This window comes from Arvicanthis niloticus, chromosome 1 (genome assembly GCF_011762505.2).
Source record: "Arvicanthis niloticus isolate mArvNil1 chromosome 1, mArvNil1.pat.X, whole genome shotgun sequence".
Taxonomy (NCBI): Eukaryota; Metazoa; Chordata; class Mammalia; order Rodentia; family Muridae; genus Arvicanthis; species Arvicanthis niloticus.
The window spans coordinates 87,801,501-87,819,503 of record NC_047658.1 but is presented as its reverse complement, the minus strand read 5'-3'; the positions used below and the strand labels follow the sequence as shown (position 1 = coordinate 87,819,503).

Below are 18,003 nucleotides of genomic sequence, written 5' to 3'. Positions count from 1 at the left end.
GTTGCTATAAACATAGTGGGGCATGTGTCCTTGCTATATGTTGGAGCATCTTTTGGTTATCTGCCTGGTAGTGGTATAGCTGGGTCTTCAGGTAGAACTATTTCCAATTTTCTGAAGAACTGCCAGATTGATTTCCAAAGTCATTTTACCACCTTGCAGTCTCACCAGTCTCACCTCTTTCTCCACATCCTCACCAGCATCTGCTGTCACCTGCTTTTTATCTTAGCCATTCTGATTGGTATGAGGCAGAATCTCAGGGTTGTTTTGATTTGCATTTCTCTGATGACTAAGGATGTTGAACATTTCTTTAAGTGCTCAGTTGAGAATTCTCTGCTTAGCTCTGTATTCCATTTTTAAATAGGGTTATTTGGTTCTCTGGAATCTAACTTTTGAGTTCTTTATATATTTTGAATATTAGCCCTCTATTGGATGTAGGGCTGGTAAAGATCATTTCCCAATCTGTGGGTTGCCATTTTTTCCTATTGACAGTGTCCTTTGACTGTTAGAAAAGGAACTGAGATTTCTACACCTTAATTCAAAGGCAACCAGGAAGAGACTGTCTCTTTCATGCTGCTAGGAGGAGGGTTTCTTCCACACTGGGTGTAGTTTGAGCATACTCTTCGTACCTTCAAAACCAGTACCACCTGGGTGATTTTTACACATTACTAAGTCTAGTATGAGGTACAATCATGCCTAACTCTGGAACACAGCTTCTTTGTGTTTTCAGAAAACACTTTCCACAAGATTTTGCCTCAGTGATGCTGCTCTCTTCTTAATCACCATTAATTTCTCAGCTCCAGCTAACCAGCATCAATTGTTCCAGTAACCCCTTCCATTCTTGACTCTAGAGCAGAAGCCACATGGCTGAAGCTACCAAGTTCTGCTGCTTGCTGGGGCTGGAACATGACTCAATTACATCCTTCACTGCCTAAGATGGCTGTGCTGTAATTTGCTCTGTAAACTGACCTTCAGCTCAGAGATATGCACGCCTCTGTTTCTTGAGTGCTGGAATTAGGTGTGCACCACCACGCCTGAATGTAAGCTTCTCTTTACCGGGAACTTCCTCTGTAACAGGCTAGCTTTGAACTCAGAAACCTGCTGCCCTCTGTCTCCTAGGATTAAAGAAGGGCTGGCCCTAAGCTTTTAATGACCACTATGCCTCAAGGTCTGGATCAAAAACCTGTGTCTTCCAGTCTCAAGATCCAGATCAAGCTAGGTAATTGTAACTCCTAATACAATATAACTATCCCTTGTTCAACTGCAAACATAAACAAGAAGCTTAGCTACGTGGGATTTTGCCTTGAGGTCACCATTCCCTTCATTTCATTTACTATCATTGAATACAGGATTTAGTTCAATTGCCCTTCCTGGTGCCCTTTTATTACTTGAACCATGAGTTTTGTATTTTTCCTTTTAAAACTTGCTACACTTGAAAAAATGCTCTTCATAAGTGTAAACCAGAGGGCTATGCTGGGCTCTTCTGAGACTTCCTTTGTCAATGCTTACTCTGAATCTCTTCACCTTAGCCTCAGCCAGACTCTTCAGACAAAGGCAAATGCAGTCACACTCGTCACCAAAATACCACAAAAACAGTCTCTAGGCCACATACTAAAATTCTTCTCCTCTGAAACCCTTTGAACCAGACTCCAACAGTTCAAATTAATTCTCAGCACAACCATCTTCCATGCTTCTTCTACAATGGCCATTAAGCCCCACTTAAAGTATTCTACTGATTTCCAAAAGTCCCCAAATCTACATTCCTCTAATCAAAAGCATGGTCAGGTGACAACAAGGCCACACCTATACCAACAAGGACATACCTAACAGTAGCACTTTCCATGGGCCAAGCATATTTAAGCCACCACAAAAGGCAAATGGTGGTTTATAAAGGTAAAAGGGAAACACCATGTTAGGATGAGGTGTTTAGTTTTAACTGGGCAAGTTAATTAGGTGAACCAAAGGGAGCTTTGGCTTGCTAGATTGCAATACTTTGATAGCTGAACCATAGTAGTCATCCTCAGGAGGATAAGTGGGCAAATAAGGGAATAGACCTTGGGAATTGGCTTCCGGAATGTAATCTAATAGTTTTCAGCAAGGCAGAGAGATGAGAGAAGGGCAAGGCCTGCGATATCGGTGACAGATTCGCTCTTATTAGGCAAGGCCGTAGAAGAACTCATTTTAGGAAAGATTCCTGCTATTAATATGATTTTCCTGTTATTATTAAACATATATAACAATAACTAGGTATTAGCCCACCCCTTTGGAACAGATCTACAAAGATATACTGTCTTGTAGTGATGCTATATAGACAAATAAATGACTTCTCAAGTCTTAATGATGATCCTATAAGAATTCCTAAAATTGTATCAGTGATTATTAAGCTCTTTTATAGTAGAACTATTAGATCCTTTTCTGATAGTCAAAACTGCAATGAGAACTCTGCCAGTCTTCCATGTTTCACCAGTTAATTGCTCTTAAATAGTAACCAGACTTTCTCTTACTCAGAGCACATTCCAAGAGGCTGTAAAACAATTAACTAATGGTCATAAAAAGGGAACTAATGATTTATTATAGGTGCTAGGACAGAAGATAAACTATTGACAGGTTTATCTATACAAAACTTCACTAATAACTTAGTTATGGTTTTAAACCTTCAGTGAACCTGTGGAGCTGTGACAGGTGATGGATGTTTAGCCAGATAATTATTCCTAATGGATATGCATGTAAACATTTTCTCCTGTAAACTTCTATTTCAATTTATGATTTGATTTTTTGTGTGACTTTGTGATGAACTTTTTAACATGAGATCATGTATTTGGAAAGATGTGTAAGTACTGAGGACAAAGAGATGAGAAAGAAGAGAGAGAAGAATTTTTTTCCCTTTCCCACTTAGAAGAATTTTTCCCTTTCCTTGCTCTGGATCTTTCTGCTTTTCCCCTTAGATAGCTTTCATAGGAAATTTTTTACAATTTAGTAATAATACTATAATCACTTTTCTAAGTGTCCCCTTTTCTTCCTGTGATTTCTGACTAGCAGGCAGAAAGTTAGAGCCCTGCAGTTCCTGCTGAGATAGAACAAAGGCCCCATTACTTCATCCCCAGCTGTTAGGCTACAGGTGTCAATTTCCTAAGCCAGCTTTTTGGGACTTTTTAGAAGTTATCATCAGCATTCTAGTACAGATTAGAGAACTAGAATGTCCTGAGACCCTCAGACTTTAAAGCGATCACTAGAGTCCTACACTGTGTCCCCGCCTCCATGCTGGGAGGCTCCTGGCACAGAACCATGATTGCCATGCTCAGGCTAGGTTGAGTCCCCTGAATTCCTATTCTCAATATCAATGTTTTTAATTTCCTAATAAAAAGACACAGACCAACAGAATGGATGCAAAAACACCATCGATCCTTCTCTGCATCCAAGAAACATATCTCAACATCAAGGATTACTTCAGGGTAAACGTTTGGAAAAGATATTCCAACAAAACAGACCTAAGAAGCAAGCTAGTGTAGTCATTTTTAATATCTAAAAATGGACTTTAAACCAAAACCAATCAAAAGAGTTGGGGAGATACACTATATCAAAGAAAAAAAAACCTACCAAGATGACATTTCAATTCTTAATATCTATGCCATAAACACAAGTGTACCCACTTTTTAAAAATAGACATTACTATGACTTAATTCACATATTGGCCCTCATAAGCTGATAGTGGGAGACTCCAATACCCTACTCTCACCAGTAAACAGGTCATGAAGACAAAACCTATACAGATAAATACTTGAGTTAACATGTTATAAACAAAATGAACCTAACAGGTAATTACAGAACACTCCATTGAAACACAAAAGAATATATCTTCTCAGTATTTCAAAGAATCCTCTCCAAAATTGACTTCATACTTGGACTTCATACTTGGACACAAAGTAAGTCTCAATATATACAACAAGACTGAAATAACTCAATCAATCCTATCAGACCACTATGGATTAAAGGTGGATATCAACAACCATGAAAATTTACAAATTCATGGAAACTGAACAACTCATTACTGAATAAAAAATTGCTCAGGACAGAAATAAAGAAATTAAAGACTTTCTAGAGTTAAATGAAAATGAATACACAGCATAACCAAACTTATGTGACACACTGAAAGTGGTGCTAAGAGGAAAGTTTGTAGCATTAAGTGCTTACATAAAAAATTGGAGAAATCTCATACTAGCAGCTTAACAATACACCTGAAATCTCTAGAATAAAAAGAAGTGGGTACACTCAAGAGGAGTAGATGTCAAGAAATACTCAAACTCAGTGCTGAGATCAATAAAACAGAAACAAGACAACAATACAAAGAATTAATGAAACAAAGAATTTGTTCTTTGAGAAAATCAAGAAGATAGACAAACCCTTATCCAGAATAACTCAAATATGAAGAATATACTAATTATCAAAATCAGAAATGAAAAGGGAGACATGAGAAATCTAGAGACTCGTAAGGACATACTTTAAATGTCCTCCACCAAATTGGAAAATCTAAAAGAAATGGATAATTTTCTCAATATGTAAAATTTATCAAAGTTAAATCAAGATCAGATAAGAATTGAAATAGACCTATAACCCATGGTGAAATAGAAGCAGTTATAACTCCAGCCCCCTCAAAAAAGCTCAGGACCAGGTGAGCTTAATGAACAATTCTACCAGATTTTCAAATTATTTTACAAAATAGAAATATTTCCAATTCATTTCATGAGGCCATAGTTACCATGATACACAAACCACATAAAGACTCATCAAAGAAAGAAAATTACAGACCATTTTCCTTATAAACATAAACATATATATATATAATATAGTTATAAGACAAATCCAAGAATGCTCCAAAAAACTCATCCTCCATGATCAAGTACACTTCATTCCAGAGATGGTTCAATATAAGAAAACCAGTAAATGTAATCCGCCACATAAAATATAAACAACCTGAAAAATATAAAGCCTATATGATCATCTCATTAGATGCAGAAAGGGGCTTTGACAAGATTCAACACCCCTTCATAATAAAAGTCCTGGAGAAATTAGGGATACAAGATACATACTTAAACACAATAAATGCAATTTACAGCAAGCCAATAGGCAATATCAACTTAAATAGAGAGAAACTTAAAACATTTAACTAAAATCAGGAACAAGTAGAAGTTGTTCACTCCAATATCTACTCAATACAGAACTTGAAATTTTAGCTACAGCAATAAGACAGCTGAAGAAGATCAAGGGGAAACAAATTGGAATGGAAGAAGTCAAAGTATTATTATTTACAGATGATTATAGTATACAAAAGTGATCCTAAAAACCGCACTGAGAAACTCCTACAGCTAAGAAATACTTTAAGCAAAGTGGCTGGATACAAGATTAACTTTAAAAAAAAAAAGTAGCTTTCCTATATACAAGTGACAAGTTGAGAAAGAAATCATGGAAATAATACCTTTTAAAATAGCTTTAAATAATATGAAACATGCTGAGATAACTCACACTAAGCCACTGAAAGACTTGTATGATAAAAATGTCAAGTCTCTGAAAAACAGAAATTGAAGAAGATATCAGAAGATAGATCTCCCATGCTCTTGGGTCTATAGGATTAATATAGTAAAAATGACCATTTTACAAAAGACAGTCTACAGATTCAATGCATTTCCCATCAAAATTCCAACACAATTTATCACAGATCTCAAAAGGACAATTTTCAACGTAACATGGAAACATAAAAACCAATGATAGCTAAAACAATCCTGAATGGTAAATGAACTACTACAGTTATAACCATCCTTGGTTTCAAGCTGTACTACAAAGTAATACAACCAGCATAGTATCGGCATAAAAACAGATATGTTGATCAATTGAATCTAATTGAAGACCCAGACATATATCCACACACCTATGGACATGTGATTTTTTATAAAGAAGCCAAAAAGACACACTAGATCAAAGAAACCATTTTCAACAAATGGGGCTGGTCAAACTGGATGGCTGCATGAAGAAGAATGCAAATATATCCATCATATATATCACCCTGTACAAGATTCAACTCCAAGTGGATGAAAGACCTCAAAAAAAAAAAAAAAAACAAAAAAACAAAAAAAAAACACATTGAACCTGATAGAAGACATAGTGGGAAGTAGCCTTTAATGTATTGGTATGGGAGACAACTTTCTGAACACAACATTAACAGTGCAGGCAGTAACATCAACAATTAATAAATGGAACCTCATAAAACTGAAAAGCTTTTGCACAGCAAAAAACACCAATATGTAGACCAAGTAGCAATCTACAGAATGGAAAATGACTTCTACCAATACACATCTAAATGTGTATTGGGGTTAATATCTAAAATATATAAAGAACTAAAAAAAAAAAATCCCTAGGTATCAAGAAAACAAGTAACCAATGAAAAATGGGGTACAGATCTAAATAGATAATTATTTAAAGAGGAAAGTCAAATGGCTGAGAAACACTTTAAAAATGTTCAACATCCTTAGTCATTGAGGAAATGCTAATCAAAACTACTTTGAGCTCTCATGTTATACCTGTCAGAATGTTAAGATCAATAAAACAAGTAGATGTTAGTTGCTAAGTCATTAATAAGCAATCTAAAATCCATACAATAACAGAGGTTAGGTACAGAATAAGAGAATGGGGGTACAGATATATCTTATTAATAAATGAAAACAGAATATGTAAGTTCTGGAGGATGAGGGTGCTGGGATGGGAGGATCAAGGGAGGGTGTGGAAAAAAGGAGTGAATACAGGGAGAGACAGATGAAGTTAAGGGCCCTTTGAGGGTTAGTATAAAATAACACTTCCTGAAGTTTATACATACATAAAAGAGATCTAAATGAAACTGCCAAATAATGGGGAGATACAGTTCAAACTGGACATCTCTTTTCACCAAATGAAGCTTCCAGTACCAGGATTGAATTACATCTAGTTGAGTTGCTGGCCAAAGGGGTGCCATGAGGACCCCCAAACTTAGGCGATGCCAAGACTATAGGTTGTTCTCTGAAAACTGGCAGCAAGGCCCCAATGGCTGAAGACAATACCTACACAATTCATTGAATATCAATTAGTGGAGCTGGTACCTATACAGATCCTTCACTTCTATTGTCATTGGTACAGAAAGCTGCTCTACATGCTACCAGAAGAGAAATGTAAACACCAAGACAGCCATAGACCCTCTTATCTACAATGATGAATTACCTCCAAGATAGTCTAGAGCAATGATGGCATGCAGCTTCTGGGAGTAACCAACCAATATCTGATTTGACTTAAGGTCCACTTCAGGAAATGGAATATATACCCAACACTATTCAGATGGCCAAGAACCAGAGATTAGGTAACCCAGAGACCTACAGTGAAACAAAATACTACTGTTCTAAAAAAAAAAAGCATAGTGATAAAATGACTCTTCATGACATTTTACTACATTCACAGATCAGTTCCCTGCTCAGCCATCATCAGAGAAGCTTCCTCCTGCAGCAGATGGGAGCAAATGCAGAGACCCACAGCCAGGTATTATGCTGAGTGACTTTGAATACTCAACTATAAATGGAATGTCTTCATCAAATCTCTCACCTCAGGGCTCATGGAACTTCATGGAAGAGGAGGTAAAAAGTGTGAAATACAGAGGGGATGGAGGATACCATATAAATCAACATGATTTAATAATAATATAATTGTCTTAATCAGTGTGGTTGTCAATAACCATGCAATGATTATTTTAAAACCATGTCCTTTGCAGCAACATGAATATAACAGGATGATGTTAAGTTAAATAATACACCCATATAGACAAACAAGAACTGTGTCCTTTCTGTTTAATTAAATAAATCTAATCTAAGTATTAAACTATGATTATGGAAGATAGACAAGAAGCAAAATTTGATGTAGTACACTGGAGGTGTCTACAGAAATATCATACTAGACCCTAGTCATAAACATATATACTGAATACTTTTTGAATAAAAGTAAAAACAGGGGGAAGAACTCTGCTAGGGGAAACTGGGAAGGGAGCAACATTTGGGATGTAAATAAATAAAATAAATAATACAAAAAATTTAAAAAATATATTTATACTGCTATGAGAAATAAAGGTAGATACAATAAGATATATTAAGTTTATCAAGAGTAAAGACTGAAAAAACTGTTACAATATAAACTCTAATTACCATGAAGAATAAACATTTGTCATTTGTTAAATGGATATAAATATTTAAACATAAGTATATGTTTATACATGTACTGAAGAAATTAAAGTAGCAGAACAAACTCCATTTTGTTTTTCAGACTCCATTTTAAGCTAACTTGCTCTTATAGTGACTTGGTCCCACCCTTGAGTTCTGAGAAAAAAACATGAAATATTCTTGGCCAGCAGATAATAACAGGGTGGGCTAATGAAACGAGTCATTCCCAGGTCAAGATACTCCTCTTTTAGATGTGTGGTCCCTCCTTGTGGTTTGACCAGATTCTGTGAACCAATCAGCTTAAAGGTCAGCATTCTTTTACCCTCTTACCCAATCATGTAACTCCAAGGCTTAGAAATCCCCACTAGCAGTTTTTTTTCTTTATAAACCCCATTCCTTAGACCTCGGGGCTGCTCGCCTATCCTGTTGCATCAGGAAGGTTTGCGGCCCAGGCTTGAGCCTGAATGAAGACTCTCCTGTGCTTGCATCGGAGTTGTGGTTCCTGGTGGTCTCTTTGGGGGTCTCACAAGCTGGGCTAACAGTACTAGTTTGTGATCATTTTGATAGAATAAGCATGCTGAAGATCTGCTTACCAGGACTTCCTCCATCAAGAAAATTTGGATTCCTGGGTTGTATAGAAGGATGATTAGGAAAGAGAAGTCTTGTTTTCCAGCCTATCTTGTCTGGCCACCAGACGGTCCTCTGTGCACCAACAAACCGCAAGTGATATTTTACCTGAAAGTATTAGTAACAAGTCATATATGTTGAAAACCAAAAAGAAATTTCAAAGCAAATGTCAGCAATCAAGTTACATCCCAGCAGAAAAATATGTGACTTTAGAGATGAAACCAATCTGATAAGTTCTGAATGCCCAGAATGCACAGAGAGCAAGGTAGAGAATGTATGCTCCCTGGATACATTTGAATTCTACTCAAAACACAGAAAAACAGACAAGACAAGCATGAGAAGGTCTTCAAGGACATGAAATAAATGTAAATTTATACTACAAAACTATAAGCTACACGTTTTACTTATATTGGCAAAATAAAAAGCTTAACAATGAATGTTTGCAGAGCTATAGACAAACAGGCACATGAATACAATCCTTGTAGGATGAATGAAAAATGGCACAACAATAGAGAATCAAGCAACAACTAATAGCTAACAGAAGCATATTATAAGAACCTACTATATGCTGGTGTAATTTGATCCATTTGTAAGAGCTATGGAGGTAGAGATGGCAATATCAAAGGATTGGCAATTTGCTGGTTGTTTACAAATGGTCCATGAAAGAAAGAAGTCCTTTGATTCACATGGTTAGGGGTGAAAGACAAAGAAGTAAAGAAAAAAAAAGGGGGCTTCCCTCATGACCTGATTACCTCCTAATTCTGTTCCACTTGCTATTATATTTTAATGAGTTAATCTCACAACAATCTCTGAAACCACAGCAGTCAATGACTGATCAACTCAGAAATACTTTTTAAAGAGACAGATTTAAATAATCTTGAATTATAAATTAATTTTGAACAGCAAGTTTGTTATAATATTGTCTGTGGTCTAAATGTATAAGAATTAACTTAATTGCAATATATGAGATGGATAAAACCGTGACACCTCCATATAACAGAGTGGTATGCAAAACAGTGATAGAGTTCAGATTAGGAAATAAAAGCAGGAAATAAATGTGTTAATATATATAAGATATATGATGCATGTGTTTGAGAGCAGTATCTCATTGTTTAATTTTATAAACATTCCCAAAATTAAAATTTTTATTATTGAGTTACAGGACTTTTTTTTGGATATTAGTGTGTGATCACAAATATGCTTTATAAATAATTTCTTTAAATACTATGTTTTCCTGATTCATTTTCATAAGTGTAATTTTTTAAAATAAAAACTCTTTTTTTTATTAGATATTTTATTTACACTTCAGATGGCATCCCCTATCCCCATTCCCCCCCACCACCCCTTAGGAAACCCCTATCCCATGCCCCCTTTCCCTTTTTGCATTTATACATTTTTTAAAAAATAATGTTAATCATAGGCTTTATAAGTTTGGTATTGTTCAATCAGAGGTGTAACCCACTGACCAACCTAGATATAACAACTATCTTTGACTGTTGGAGATACATGAATATCTGCCTCCCTGTCTCCCCCCTCTTTCTCTTTCATCACCTAGCTTCTCCTCTCCTTCCTCTTTTCCTCTTCTTACTCCTTTTCTTCCTCTCAGTACTCCTCCTACCTTAGCTCCTCCTACACATCACCCTTCCTGTTAAAATGAAACTTTTCTCTCAAAATACAATTAGAGCATAATTATGCCAATTTGTACCAGTGAGGTACAGGATTGTCCTAATACCCAGTCCATCCTTTTGTTGACTGACCAGCTTCTCTGTCATCTATTCTAACTAAAACATTTAGTTCTGAACCTGGCTTTAGGATGAATGTCAGCTGACGACCATCCACTCAAATCTTTTCTCTTAAGGTCAATAGCTATATGTTTTCAACCCCGTCAGAAATCCAGAATGACTGAGTTAACTATAATTGTGGGAAGCACAAATCATAGTTTCTAAAACTTAGCCAATTTATAGAGACCTCTGACCACCTGGACACTCGCTCTACTTCAAAATGTTGGAGCATCTGTTCTTCTGCCTTCTGGCCCAGGATCATCTGACAGACCTTAGTGCTGCAGAATTATTAAGGGCTGATTACTCTGTCTAGGCAGATATAATCAGTCGACTATTCTGCAAGTGTGTCCTTTTCTGGACAGTAATTTGTCTGTAGAAGGAAAGTGGCAATTCTTGCCTAGTGGCTGTCTCACCACAGCTGGAGTAACTCCAAGGATGCTCAATTTCTTCTTAGAATTCAATATAGGAAGCTGTCCGGAGCAGACAGGTCTCTAATGAAAATGAACAATAATAATGAAATGTTTGTCATGTCAATTCTAAGGATTTCTGACCTTTTGAAAACCAGCTATCCATGTAAGGTAATCTGGACTGTTGCCTGTTAACTCCACTCAGCTATTTCTAAATAAAACATAGAGAACACCCTTATAATAAACTCCAAGTCATGAATTTGCTATAGTCCCTTAACTCACAGGCTGACCGTCTCAAATCCGTTAAAAAAAGTTAAGGAAGGACTGGGTCTAAGCTTTGTATTCCTAAATGTGTTATACTGGTACAATGCCTATGAGAGTAACAATATTCATCTCACTCTTATATCACTAAGAAGCTCATGCCAATGAAAACCTTAAAATTTGTAAACAAAGTAAATTGGTGCCATTTAAGAATTTATATCTTCATCTTGATATTAATTATACAGATTTCTACTAATAGGTTATGGCTATGCTATAAACCCTAGCTAATCCTCTCTATTCCGACAGAACCACTACTTTTCCCTAGAGAGATAGCCCAACATTCACCACCTTAGTCCCCAAGCCCAGGGAATAGGGGCGCTGACTCATCATTAGCTTCTTCAAGCTGATTATGGGCATTGAGGTATTAGAAGAGGAGTGGGGGGAGAACAAATTGACAATCCTCTGATGCTGTGTTTTCGCTGCCTCCAGATAGAATTCCCGGACCTCAGAGGTTTGAGCAGGTCTGCCCAGCTTGCTTGTTGAGTAGATACCCCAAGGCTGATCATTCTGCAATATACAATTCTCAAAACAAATTTTAGTATCAAGATAGGTTTTGTTTGTTTGTTTGTTTTATTAAAGAGGGCTGACATTTTATTAAGAATGTTGGTTCTAACCGCTTTTCTATTTTTTCCCCTCTTTTATTGGATATAATATTTACATTTCAAATTTTATCCCCTTACCATATTTCCCCCACCACCCAGGAACCCCTTATCCCATCCCCCCTCCTCCTGCTTCTATGAAGGTGTTTACCCACCTACCCCCAGCCCCCCTCCCCACCCTCAGATTCCCCCACCTCAGTACTCAGCCTTCAGGGTAACAATGACCTTGTCTCCCACCTATGCCCAACAAGGCCATCCTCCCCTACATATACAGCTGGAGTCATGTGTCTCTCCATATGTGCCCCTAGGCTGGTGGTTTAGACAATGGGGAGCTCTGGCTGGTTGGTATTGTTGCTCTCCTCACGGGGCCACCAGCCCTTAAGGTTCCTTCAATTTACTCTCTAACTCCTCCATTGGGAACCTTTGATCAGATTAATGGATAGCTGTGGGTATCTGTCTCTGGGTATGTCTGACTCTGGGGGACCTCTAAGGAGACAGCCTTATCAGGTTGCTGTCAGCTTTCCAATCCTGACATCCCTATCAGCGTCTATTTTTGGTGACTGCCCATGGAATGAATACCCAGATGGAATGGTCTCCCTACAACCCCCCCACCCCCCTTCAGATTCTGTCCCACACTCTGTCTCCGTATTTGCTCCCTTGGGTATTTAGTTACTCCTTCTAAGAAAGACCTAGGCATCCTCACTTGTTCTTTCTTCTTCATGAGCTTCATGTCGTCTGGTAGTTGAATCATTGTTTCAAATTTTTGGGCTAATCTCCGCTTATCAGTGAGTAAATACCATGTGTGTTCTTTTGTGATTGGGTTACCTCACTCAGGATGATATTTTCTAGTTCCATCCATTTACCTAAGAATTTCTCGAATTCATTATTTTTAATAGCTGAGTAATATTCCATTGTGTATATGTACCACATTTTTTGTATCCATTCCTCTGTTGAAGGGCATCTGGGTTCTTTCCAGCTTCTGGCTATTATAAATAAGGCTGCTATGAACATAGTGGAGCATATGTCTTTTGTTATTTGTTAGGGCATTTTCTGGGTATATGCGCAGGGGTAGTGCTATGTCCAATTTTCTGAGGAACTGACAGACTGACTTCCAAAGTGGTTGTACCAGCTTGCCACCCCACCAATGAAGGAGTGTTCCTCTTTCTTCACATCCTCGCCAGCATCTACTATCACCTGAGTTTTTGATCTTAGCCATTCTGACTGGTGTGAGGTGGTATCTCAGTGTTGTTTTGATTTGCATTTCCCTGATGACTAAGGATGTTGAGCATTTCTTAAGGTGCTTCTCGGCCATTCGAGTTTCCTCAGTTGAAAATTCTTTGTTTAGCTCTGTACCCCATTTTTAATGTGGTTATTTTGTTGTTTGGCGTCTAATTTCTTGAGTTCTTTGTAAATATTCGATATTAGCCCCCTATCGGATGTAGGATTGGTAATGATCTTTTCCCAATCTGTTGGTTGCCGTTTTGTCTTGTTGACAGTGTCCTTTGCCTTACAGAAGCTTTGCAATTTGATGAGGTCCCATTTGTCGATTCTTGATCTTAGAGCATAAGCCATTGGTGTTCTGTTCAGGAACTTTTCCCCTGTGCCTAGGTATTCGAGGGTCTTCCCCAACTTCTCTTCTAATAGTTTCAGTGTATCTGGCTTTATGTGAAGGTTCTTTATCCACTTGGAGTTGAGCTTTGTGCAGGGGGATAAGAGTGGATTTATTTGCATTCTTCTACATGTTGACCTCCAGTTGAGCCAGCACCACTTGTTGAAAATGCTGTCCTTTTTCCACTGGATGGATTTAGCTCCCTTGTCAAAGATCAAGTGACCATAGGTGTGCAGGTTCAATTTTGGGTCTTCAGTTCTATTCCATTGATCATCCTGTCTGTCTCTGTACCAATACCATGCAGTTTTTATCACTACTGCTCTGTAGTATAGTTTGAGGTCCGGAATGGTGATTCCCCCAAAGGTTTTTTTATTGTTGAGAATAGTTCTTGCTATCCTAGGTTTTTTGTTATTCCAAATGAATTAGTAAATTGCTCTTTCTATCTCTATGAAGAATTGATTTGGAATTTTGATGGGTATTGCATTGAATCTGTAGATTGCTTTTGGCAGGATAGCCATTTTTACTAAGTTAATCCTGCCAATCCAGGAGCATGGGAGATCTTTCCATCTTCTGAGATCTTCTTCAATTTCTTTCTTCAGAGACTTGAAGTTCTTGTCATACAGATCTTTCACTTGCTTTGTTAGATTCACTCCAAGATAATTTATTTTATTTGTGGCTATTGTGAAGGGTGTCATTTCCCTAATTTCTTTCTCTGCCTGTTTATCCTTTGAATAGAGGAAGGCTACTGATTTGTTTGAGTTGATTTTATATCCAGCCACATTGCTAAAGTTGCTTATCAGGTTTAGGAGTTCTCTGGTGGAAGTTTTAGGTTCACTTAAGTATACTATCATATCATCTGCAAATAGTGAAATTTTGACTTCTTCCTTTCCTATCTGTATCCCTTTGACTTCCTTTTGTTGTCTAATTGCTCTAGCTAAGACTTCCAATACTATATTGAATAGGTAAGGTGAGAGTGGGCAGCCTTGCCTAGTCACTGATCTTAGTGGGATTGCTTCAAGTTTCTCTCCATTTAGTTTGATGTTGGCTACTGGCTTGCTGTATATTGCTTTTACTATGTTTAGATATGGGCCTTGAATTCCTGATCTTTCCAAGACTTTTAACATGAAGGGATGTTGAATTTTGTCAAATGCTTTCTCAGCATCTAGTGAGATGACCATGTGGTTTTTCTCTTTGAGTTTATTTATGTAGTGGATTACATTGATGCATTTCCGTATATTGAACCATCCCTGCATTCCTGGGATAAAGCCTACTTGATCTTGATGGATAATTGTTTTGATGTGTTGTTGGATTAGGTTTGCGAGAATTTTATTGAGTATTTTTGCATCAATATTCATAAGAGAGATTGGTCTGTAGTTCTCTTTCTTTGTTGGGTCTTTCTGTGGTTTAGGTATGAGTGTAATGGTAGCTTCATAGAACGAATTGGGTAGTGTTCCTTCTGTCTCAATTCGGTGGAATAGCTTGAAGAGGATTGGTATTAGGTCTTCCTTGAAGGTCTGGAAGAATTCTGCACTGAAACCATCTGGCCCCGGACATTTTTTGGTGGGAAGATTTTTAATGACTGTGTCTATTTCTTTAGGCATTATGGGACTGTTTAGATGGTTTATCTGCTCCTTGTTTAACTTTGGTACCTGGTATCTATCTAGAAAATTGTCCATTTCCTCCAGATTTTCCAATTTTGTTGAGTATAGGCCTTTGTAGTAGGATCTGATAATTTTTTAAATTTCCTCTGTTTCTGTTGTTATGTCTCCCTTTTCAGTTCTGATTTTATTAATTTGAATGCTGTCTCTGTGCCCTTTGGTTAGTCTGGCTAAGGGTTTGTCTATCTTGTTGATTTTCTCAAAGAACCAGCTCCTGGTTTTGATGATATTTTGTATAGTTCTTTTTGTTTCGACTTGGTTGATTTCAGCCCTGAGTTTGATTATTTCCTGCCGTCTACTCCTCTTGGGTATATTAGCTTCTTTTTGTTCTAACTCTTTCAGGTGTGCTGTCAATTTATTAATGTACGTTCTTTCCACTTTCTTTTTGTGGGCAGTTAGAGCTATGATTTTTCCTCTTAGTACTGCTTTCAATGAGTCCCACATGTTTTGATATGATGTGTCCTCATTTTCTTTTAAATATAAAAAGTCTTTAATTTCTTCTTTGACCAAGTTATCATTGAGTAGAGCATTGTCCAGTTGCCAAGTGTATGTGGGCTTTCTGTTGTTTTTGTCCATGTCAAAGACAAGTCTTAATCCATGGTGGTCTGATAAGGTACTAGGGATTATTTCAATCTTTTTGTATCTGTTGAGGCCTGTTTTGTGACCAATTATGTGGTCTATTTTGGAGAAGGTACCATGAGGTGCTGAGAAGAAGGTATATTCTTTTGTTTTAGGATGAAATGTTCTATAGATGTCAGTTAAGTCCAATTGGTTCATAACTTCTGTTAGTTTCATTGTGTCTCGATTTAGTTTCTGTTTCCATGATCTGTCCATAACTGAGAGTGGGGTGTTGAAATCTCCCACTATTACTGTGTAGGGTGCAATGTATGCTTTAAGTTTTAGTAAAGTGTCTTTTATGTATGTGGGTGCCCTTACATTTGGGACATAGATGTTGAGAATTGCGAGTTCCTCTTGGTACATTTTTCCTTTGATGAATATGAAGTGTCCTTCTTTATCTTTTTTGATTACTTGTGGTTGAAAACTGATTTTATTTGATATTAGAATGGCTACTCCAGCTTGTTTCTTGGGACCATTTGCTTGGAAGATTGTTTTCCAACCTTTTACTCTGAGGTAGTGTCTGTCCTTTCCACAGAGGTGCGTTTCCTGAATGCAGCAAAATGTTGGGTCCTGTTTACGTATCCAGTCTGATAGTCTATGTCTTTTTATTGGCGAATTGAGTCCATTGATATTAAGAGATATTAAGGAAAATGAGTGTTGTTTCCTGTTATTTTTGTTGTTGGCAGTGGAGATATGTTTGTGTAGCTACCTTCTTTTACGGTTTTTGGAAGATTACTTTCCTGCTTTTTCTAGGTTGTAGTTTCCCTCCTTGTGATGGAGTTTTCCACCAATTATCCTTTGAAGTGCTGGGTTTGTGTTGAGATACTGTGTAAATTTGGATTTGTCATGGAATATTTTGGTTTCTCCATCAATAATGATTGACAGTTTTGCTGGGTATAGTAGTCTGGGCTGACATTTATGTTCTTTTAGGGTCTGTATGATATCGGTCCAGGATCTTCTGGCTTTTATGGTCTCTGGTGAGAAGTCTGGTATAATTCTTATAGGTCTGCCTTTATATGTTACTTCGCCTTTTTCCCTTACTGCTTTTAGTATTTTTTCTTTGTTTTGTACATTTGATGTTTTGACTATTATGTGGCGGGAAGTATTTCTTTTCTGGTCTAAACTATTTGGAGTTCTGTAGGCTTCTTGTATATTTATGGACAGCTCTTTCTTTAGGTCAGGGAAGTTTTCCTCTATAATTTTGTTGAGGATATTTACTGGTCCTTTAAGTTGGGAGTCTTCCCCCTCATCTATTCCTATTATCCTTAGGTTTGGCCTTCTCATTGTGTCTTGGATTTCTTGTATATTTTGGGTTAGTAGCTTTTTGTATTTTGCATTTTCTTTGACAGTTGTGTCAATGTTTTCCATGGTATCTTCTGCACATGAGATTCTCTCTTCCATCTCTTGTATTCTGTTGGTAATACTTGTGTCTATGACTCCTGATCGTTTTTTTAAGTTTTCTATCTCCAGGGTAGTCTCCCTTTGTGATTTCTTTATTGTTTCTACTTCCATTTTTAGATCCTGCATGGTTTTGTTTAATTCCTTCTCCCGTTTGGTTGCATTTTCTTGCAATTCCTTAAGGGATTTTTGTGTTTCCTCTTTAAGGGTTTCTATCTGTTCTTTGAGAGTGTTATTTATGTCTTTCTTAAAGTCCTCTATCATCATCATGAGAAGTGATTTTAATTCTGAATCCTGCTTTTCTGGTGTGATGGGGTGTTCAGGGCTTGCTATGATGGGGGAACTGGGTTCTGATGATGCCATGTAACTTTGGTTTCTGTTGCTTGCGTTTCTGCACCTGCCTTTTGCCATCTGGTTAAATCTAGTGCTACCTGTACTTCTGTCTCTGACTGAAGCCTGCCTTTCCAGTTGTCTCACTTGTGTTTGGTCTTCTAGGGGTCCAGATGTCTCTGTGATTTTTTCCAGTTGCACTGATTACTGTGGTATCTCTAGGATGCCTCAGGATATGGTGCCTCCAAGGTAGCAGTCCAGCTAGTTGTCTGCTGTTCTGGGTGCAGTGTCTCCTCTTGGATCTCTCAGGATATGTTGTCTGACACTCTGAGTTCAGTTGTTCCTCTGTGGCTCTGGGTTGAGTGGACCTTCCAGTATGTCTCAGGCGGAATCCAGGGTCCACACAACTGCAGACCTGGCAGAGGTCTGGTCC

At 37.5% G+C, this 18,003-nt stretch overlaps 1 protein-coding gene across 3 annotated transcripts in view; it reads right to left on the bottom strand.

Annotated features, from left to right (window-relative positions):
- Positions 1-18,003, bottom strand: part of LOC117713553 (phospholipid-transporting ATPase ABCA3-like) — a 158,744-nt gene that overhangs the window by 115,313 nt on the left and 25,428 nt on the right. For all 3 annotated transcript variants that reach the window (XM_076919006.1, XM_076919044.1, XM_076918994.1), the window contains one exon: positions 8,816-8,957. In XM_076919006.1, the coding sequence (XP_076775121.1) occupies positions 8,816-8,957 (142 nt within the window). The remainder of the gene's footprint in view (positions 1-8,815; positions 8,958-18,003) is intronic.